Source organism: Salvelinus sp. IW2-2015, linkage group LG36 (genome assembly GCF_002910315.2).
Source record: "Salvelinus sp. IW2-2015 linkage group LG36, ASM291031v2, whole genome shotgun sequence".
Classification (NCBI taxonomy): Eukaryota; Metazoa; Chordata; class Actinopteri; order Salmoniformes; family Salmonidae; genus Salvelinus; species Salvelinus sp. IW2-2015.
The window spans coordinates 25,398,034-25,403,852 of NC_036875.1; the positions used below are offsets into that span (position 1 = coordinate 25,398,034).

The 5,819-nt window shown below is 48.1% G+C and overlaps 1 protein-coding gene across 1 annotated transcript in view; it reads left to right on the forward strand.

Moving 5' to 3' along the window:
• The window catches only part of gucy1a2 (guanylate cyclase 1, soluble, alpha 2), a 56,325-nt gene that overhangs the window by 5,460 nt on the left and 45,046 nt on the right, over positions 1 to 5,819 (forward strand). The window contains 3 exon segments of the mRNA XM_023980748.3: positions 404 to 480; positions 2,627 to 2,679; positions 5,030 to 5,819. Coding sequence (XP_023836516.1) covers positions 404 to 480; positions 2,627 to 2,679; positions 5,030 to 5,819 — 920 coding nt within the window.

The following is a 5,819-nucleotide window of genomic DNA, read 5'->3' on the forward strand; positions in this document are numbered from 1 at the left end:
CAGGTTTCAGCAGAGTGGCCGTAGATGGAACCCCAGATGCCCTGGTTGTCCTGTATACAGCAGGTATTCACGCAGAGGCCGTAAAGGACGACCCCAGATGCTTGCGTGTACCTGTACACAGCAGGTCTTCAGCAGAGCGCCGTAGGATGAACCCACAGAATGCTGGTGTCCTGTACAAGCGCGGTTTCAGCAGAGGCGTAGGAATGACCCAGATGCTGGATGTCTGTACAGCAGGGTTTCAGCAGAGGCCGTAGGAGACCCCATATGCTAGTGTCCTGACAGGGCCAGGGGGTTTCAACAGAGGGCCAAGTAGGATGACCCCATATGCTAATGTCCTGTTACAGCAGGTTTTCAACAGAGGCGTTAGGAATGACCCCAGGATGGCTGTGTCCCTGTACAGCAGGTTTCAACAGAGGCCGTAGGAATAGACCCCAGATGCTGGTGTCCTGATACAAGCCAGGTTGTCAAACGCAACGGCCGGTAGGATGACCCAGACTGACACAGTGGTTCGTTTAAGACGGTTGACTACAGCGATTGTAATTAATTGTTCATCATATTAACACCACTCTCTCTTTAACACACAAACGACTATAGGCATGTAACGCGCAGGCACACACACACACACACACACACACACACAACACCACACAACACACCAACACACACACACACAACACCACATACCACACAATCACCCTGTCCTCAGTCAGAAGCCCACTGCAAGGAGAATTTTAGAGGTAAAACTGGACTTTGAAATCAATTTAAAGCCTTCTGTATTTCATCTTTGTTTTAGATTTTGTAGGCAAAATATAATGTTGTCTGTGCGCCAGGTGTAGACATTTACTGGACCGTTTTGTAAAGCGTTGAGATGTACAGCTCTTAAATGCAGGACTGTTTGAAATGATCGTTTTTATATATATGGGCCCTGAGAGTTTTAGTTTACGACCAGGACAACATATTCTTATATTTGTCCTATGTACACACACATGTATGGCATGACAGTGGATGCTATTATACGACATGTGTCAATTGGAAATGTGTTTTTTCATAATCCCAATTCTCCTGAGAAACCGAGGTCAACGTGCCAGGGTCCTGACCATTATAAAGGCCGACCCTGGTGCAATTAGGGTTAAGTCCACTTGCTCGAAGGGCACCATTCGCCAGACTTTTTCCCTTATGGCCTCAAGGGATTCAGAACCAGTGTACCTTTTGGTTACTGGCCCAGTAACATATGTTTTTCTAATCTTCTTTTCAGGACCCAGAATTGGCTTCAACAGTCTTTACAGAAAGAACCTTAGAGTTCTTACAGACAGAAGAAAAGGGATCATGGTAAAAGTTGAGGCTGTGCTGCGTGTGTGTCGTGCACACGATGTGTGTTATTGGCATCATGTGTTTTGTGTGTGTCGCGGCGCTTGGTGTGTCGCGTGGTGTGTGTACGCTGGTGATGGTGTGTTGTGAGTGGTGTGCGTGTGTTCTGAGTTGCTGGTGTATGCGTGTGTGTAGCAGTATGGTGTGGTGTGTATGTGTGTGTGGTTTGGTATGTGTGTGTTGTGTGGTTTATATGCGTGTATGTGTGTGAGTGTATGCATTGTTGTGTGTGTATCAGCGTGTGTGTGTGTGTGTAGCTTGTGGTCTTGTGCCCTTGAAGAATGCGCTTACTAGATGTAAGCTGAAAATACGACCTTGGTAAAAGTGGATAAAGGAAAAGACTGTGGAGTAATAATCCTTAAGTAAACATAGTTTGAGGTCACAAAAAGAGCAAGGCCACTTGGTGGGTTCCTTTTCGTCTAATGGTTATAATTAGAAAAGCATGTACTTATTTATCATACGTAACATGTGGTTTGTATTTGGTGTGAACATTGCTCTGTGTCCTTTGAATTAGTTGAGTATACTGTGCTGTTTTGTGTTGGTGTGAGTTTCTTGTCAATCGCCTCTGTGTGGTGTGTTGGGGGGGGGATTGCTTAACTATCACTTGGAATAGTAAATGCAATCAACAATTTGACCAAACTGGGGAATATTATAGTTAAGTCCCAACAATCCCACACAAGGGTTCGAAATTGCTATTTCTAGGGAGGTATTAGGAGTTTACAGGTTAGAATTAGTGCCACGGTGTAGAATTAGGTTAGGGTTAGGAGGGTTAGTTTAGGGTTCAGGAGCTAGGGTTAGGATGTAGGGTGAAGGTTAGGTTTAAGTTAAGGGGTTAAGGTGGAATTAAGGGAAAAATGGGATTTTGAATGGGACTAAATTGTGTGTCCCCACAAGAGTTTAGCTGTAGAGACGGACTGTGCGTTGTGTGTTATGGTGTGGGTGATAGGAGTCCGATGTGTAGTGTGTGTGGTGTGTGGTAGGTGGCTCTCTAGCCTGTTATATCATCTCTATGTTCTCCATTACCCGCGTTGTGTGTGTGTGGTGTGTGTAGATGTGTGTGTGTGTGTGTGTCGTGGTGTGTGTTTGTGTGTTGTGTGTGTGTGTGTGATTCGTGTGTTGTGTGTGTTGTGTGTGTGGTGTGTGTGGTGTTGTGTGTGTGTGTGTGTGCAAAGGTGCCAGAGAGGATGGGAAGGGAGAAAAGAGAAAAGTGTTACATTTGGAGAAGTGTCCCTTTGTGGATCATTGTGTGGTCTGGGAGAAGAGGCGGAACCGTCTACCTGGAAATACTACAGTACATGGCTACTCTACAGGGTCAGTATCACTCATACTGTTGTTGTGTGTGTGTGTGTGTGTGGTGTGTGTGTGTGTGTGTTGTAGTGTTGTGTTGTTGTGTGTGTGTGTGTGGTGTGTGTGTGTGGTGTGTGTGTGTTAGTGTGATGCGTGGTTAATGTGTGTCTTATTTTGTGCGGTCTTTGGAACTCCCCAAAAGTCCTGGGAATTTCACCCCAAATATCATATAAAATCTGTGTGATGTGGAAGGAGACGTGTTGATTTATAATGCCTTAATTTGGCTTACACTAAATATTGATTTTTCAGCTGGATTTGCAACTAAAGCAGCCTCTCCAATGCTGAAACACAACCCCTCTGGAACCTAAAAGCTTACCTTCACTAATGAGGAGGAGACCACATTCCTGGGTGGAGCTTCTGACAAACAACACACACTTCTTCACCTTCCTTCTGCTTTTTTTTCTCTATTTGCTCTCCTGCTTCCTCTCCCTTTCCTGCTCTCCTAATCTGTCACCCTCCCTCCTCTTTCCCCTCCCCCATCCATATCCTTGTGGCCTGCAGTACTGAATGGTCATTTAGGTTAAGGTACAACCTGTTTCCTAGTGTACTCCTTCTCTGTACCATCTACCTCCCCTTCCGACATCAATCTCTAGCTCCGTCCAGTCTCCCTCCACCCTTACCTCCCCCCTCCATCTCTTCTCACCTCCATCCTCCTCACCTCATACACTCCAGCACCGGTTCACTCCTCATCTCTCTACTACCTCCATCTCCCTCCCTCCACCCTACCTCCCTCCCTCCCTCCATCTCTCTCTGTACCCTCGGTCCCATCTACCTTCCTCTCTCCATCTCTCTAATTCCCTCCGTACAGCTCCTCTCTACTTCTCCCTCCATCTCTCTCTACCCTCCTCTACCTTCCCTCTCCATTCTCTCTATCTCCCTCTCTACAAGCTCCTCTCTACCTCCCTCCCTCCATCTCTCTCTTACACTTCCTCTCTCCCATTTATCTATCTTTTGTCACGTTTTCTGACCTTATTTCCTTTATTGTTCCTTTGTTTTGTCTTTATGGTTGTAGTGGTCAAGGGCGTGAGTTTTGAGGTGCGGCAGAATCTAATGTTTGTGTTTCTATGTTTAGGTTTGTCTCATTTGGCCTGAATGGTTCTCAATCAGAGGCAAGGTGGTTTTTATCATATGTCCCTGAATTGGTGAAAACCATATTTAGGTACCTGTTTTCACTGTTGGTTTGATGGGTGTTTGGTTTCCTGTGTCAGTGTTTTGTGCCCACCACGGGACTGTTTTCGGTTTAGAAAACCTCTTGTTATTTTGTATTTGTATCTTGGTTCAGATTTGTTCTATTAAAAAACTAATTGAGGGCACTTACCACCCTGCGTTCTTGGTCCGATCCGCCTGCTACGAGGATGGAAAATCTGCCCGTTACAATCTCCCTCCTCCATCTCTCTCTACCCTCCTCTCTCCAATCTGTTCTCAGCGGACAAGCCTGTAAATCGTCAGCAATGCTCCTCAACCATACCTCATTAACCTAACCCACCTCTGGGTTTTGTTGTTCGTGTGTGTGTGTTGCGTGTGTGGTGTGTTGTGTGTGTGTGGTGTGTGTGGTGGTGTGTGTTGTGTGTTGTGTGATTGTGTGTGTATGTGTGTGTGTGTGTGCCTGTGTGCGTGGTGTGCGTGCTGTGCGTGTGTGGTTTTGTAGTTTTATTGTGTGTTGTCCAGCCGTAGTGATTCTCTCTGTTTGTTGTTATGCATCAGGGTGACTGCGATCGTCTAGGACAAACAGCATGCGTGTGTGTGTGGTGTGATGTGTGTTGTTGTGTGTGTGTGTGTGTTGTGTGTGTGTGTGTGTGTGGTGTGTGTGTGTGGTGGTGTGCTGTGGTGTGTGTGTGTCTGTGTCTGTGCTGTGTTGTGTGTGTGTGTGTGTGTGGGCGCTCTAAAGCAGATCCAGATAGTGTTCTGCTCTGCCTCTCACTTCCCAGTAAATAACTCCCCCAGCCTAGCCATGGCACTTCCAGCCTGTGTTTGTTATTTTGAAAAGTTGTGTTGTCCCTTAGACTCGTTGTCCGACTGTGGTGGGTGTAGGTTGTCCTTTACGTGTCCTTGATGATATGTGGTTGTGTTGGTCCTTAACGTTGTCCTGATGTGTTGTGGTTGTGTTGTCCTTACGTTGTCCTGATGTTCTGGTTGTGTTGTCCTTGCATCGTCTTGATGTTGTGGTTGTGTTGTCCTTACGTTGTCCTGATGTTGTCGTTGTGTTGTCCTTACGTTGTCCTGATGTTCTGGTTGTGTTGTCCTTGCATCGTCTTGATGTTGTGGTTGTGTTGTTCTTACGTTGTCCTGAGGTTATGTTTGCGCTGTGTTCTAGGTGTGCGGTTCTGTGAGCTGAGGGAGCGTTTCGGGGAGGAGTTCTTCGGTCTGTGTTTCGAGGAGAACGAGCGTGTTCTAAGAGCAGTGGGAGGGAACCTGCAGGACTTCTTTAACGGCTTTGACGCCATCTTAGAACACATCAGAACCTCGACCGGACGCCGCGCCTCTTCAGAGAGCCCCTCCTTTCAATGCAAAGACCCTCACCAGGAGGAGAGAGGAGGAGGAAGAGGAGGGGAGAGGGTGGGAGGAAAGCTTCTCCTCCTCCACTGCTTTAACCCCGCCCCTGTCGTGGGATTGGCTATGCCTGGTCTGATTCGAGGTGTTGCACGCCGAATCTTCCACTCCCACGTTGTGGTGAAGGAAGCCCCTCCCCTAGCGCCCTTGTCGCCCAATGAGGACCCAGAACACTCAGGAGGAGACTCCACCCCTACACCGACCCCCTCTCCTTCCGCGTCACCATCACCCCCTTCCCCGTCTGCCCCCGTCTGCCTCTCCTTCCTCATCAGAGAAACATCACCCTCCCCTCCCTCCATCCCTCCCTCCTCTGTCACTCTTCCAACAGAGACCTCCAAGCAGACCCTCCCGCCCCTCTCCCTCTCCCCCACTGACCTGCGCATCGGTCCGGCAACATTCTGCAGGGCCTTCCCCTTCCACCTGGTGTTGGGCCCCAGCATGGAGCTGCTGCAGCTAGGGGAAGGTCTGAGAAGGCAGGCACGGATCGAGCCTCACCGGACCCTCTCCTTCAGGGACTGCTTTGAGATTATCTCCCCCAGGATCCAGCCCACCTT